The following is a 1,882-nucleotide window of genomic DNA, read 5'->3' as shown; positions in this document are numbered from 1 at the left end:
TGTCGAACAACGTTACACAATATCCAGTCAGCTATGTGGATAGTTTTGACCATGCCACCGTAGAATCTGCTTGGAGATGAAATGCGGTTCCCAATCATGTATTGAAACTGAACACTTTTCATTCAAGACGAACCTCTGTAAATTTTCTCCAGATCTCTCTGCTCCACGTTGAAGACCTGTTTGGCCTTGGTGGTCATGATGTAGGTGTGTCCGGGCGGCGCGCGGAGGAGTGCGTACCAGCCCAGCTCGAAGGTGGACGTGCCGTGGTTGTACAGCCATCTGGAACAGACACACACACACAACCAGTTAAGCTAAGGGCACAGCCCGCCGTACGTGCAAATATGTGCTGTCTACGTGCCAAACCGCTGGCAATCTTTTGGGATCCATAAGTGGTAAGTACCTCCTCCGTACAAATTCGTAGGGAATCCGACGGATTTTGGAGTTTAGAGACACGCCGTAGACCTTAACGCGCAGCCAAAACTTTGTGTGCCGTGCGTTGATGTACTCCCTCCCTGCTCTCCCAGTCGTCCCCATGTTTCCAGAAAAACGTGGCGGATGTGGCCTCCCAAAAAAACGTAAGGACAAATTGCACATATGTTGGGTTGTGCCCTAATAGCTGTATTAAAACAATATGTGGGAAACTGTGGCATTTTAGTTAGTGATACAGTCAAAACTGCACAGGATGACTACTCAGGGGGATGAGAGAAGCTGGTCTATGTTGACACGATTTTGGATGCTAATGTGTCATTCATGAGAATATTGTCCACACAGCATAAGGAAAAGCTCTTCATAAATCAGCGCTAGCCCCAGGCTGCCTACCGAGGGTACATATGCATGTTGTTACCCAACCATAGACTCTAACACAACCAAGAATGGCATGATGATAGAGCTGAAGCAGCATGAGACTTGTGAACATTTATGTTATCAAATGAAGTGAAACAAGTTTTTCCCTTTTAAATCTGTAAAGCTTAATGAATGAATAAAAGATAAATATTGACATAATCAAAAAGTGTGGCAATTAAAATTATTGCCATAGCGACGGTTTTAATGTTTATAAGTTTTACAGATTGTCGTTGTTAATGGGTTTTAATAGTCGTATTCCATTCGTCTGGCGATGGATGTTCATAGAGCATTGCTGTCAAAGGGGGTCCCTTGTGAGTGAAGGATGAACTAATGTAAATGCTTCGATTTTACAAATCAGGGCCTCATTTTACATGAATGATATCAGTTGAGCATCCTCTCTAGCTAAATAACAATATGCTTAAAAAGGGTTTAAGCCAGTATTGATATAGATATATAGATAGATATATAGATATGTAGATAGATGGATAGATAGATAGATAGATAGATAGATGATAGATAGATAGATAGATAGATAGATAGACAAAAATATGTAAGTCTTAGCAACGAAAGCTAATGTAGTATTTTCAATTAATTTATGTAAATGAGACCCTAATTTACTTGATCTGTGTCTGATAACGTTCAAATGTCGTAGTTGCCAAATGTTGCAAGAATAAAATTATCATCATTAAACATAGTCTGTATAACGCAAACTCTGCTGTCCAGGGCTGTAACTGGCCCCTTCTAGAGGGCCCGCCAATGTTGGGCGGGCTGCTATAAGCGAGATTCAATCAGGCTACATTAAACACTTTGATATTATAACAATTTCTCAGTGATTATGCAAATTAGATAACAATTTGTATTATTTTATGTCTATCGATATTTCTCTATTCTAAAATTGCATATGCTATATGTTTGACTACTAGTATTACGCGGGTATGAATTAATAACTTATGTAGAGTCATACGCGCACGTACGCATCTAGATACGGCCGTTTTTCATGGTCCGGATGCGGCGCACCACTTAGAGCAAGTCACACATG

The 1,882-nt window shown here is 40.7% G+C and overlaps 1 protein-coding gene across 1 annotated transcript in view; it reads right to left on the bottom strand.

The window, feature by feature from the left end:
• Positions 1 to 1,882, bottom strand: part of LOC118417545 — a gene marked incomplete in the record, with an annotated part of 13,237 nt that overhangs the window by 4,991 nt on the left and 6,364 nt on the right. The window contains 1 exon segment of the mRNA XM_035823134.1: positions 134 to 279. Coding sequence (XP_035679027.1) covers positions 134 to 279 — 146 coding nt within the window.

This window comes from Branchiostoma floridae, chromosome 6 (assembly GCF_000003815.2).
Source record: "Branchiostoma floridae strain S238N-H82 chromosome 6, Bfl_VNyyK, whole genome shotgun sequence".
In the NCBI taxonomy this organism is placed as follows: Eukaryota; Metazoa; Chordata; class Leptocardii; order Amphioxiformes; family Branchiostomatidae; genus Branchiostoma; species Branchiostoma floridae.
The sequence above is the reverse complement of the archived record's forward strand: the minus strand, read 5'-3'. Positions and strand labels throughout refer to the sequence as shown.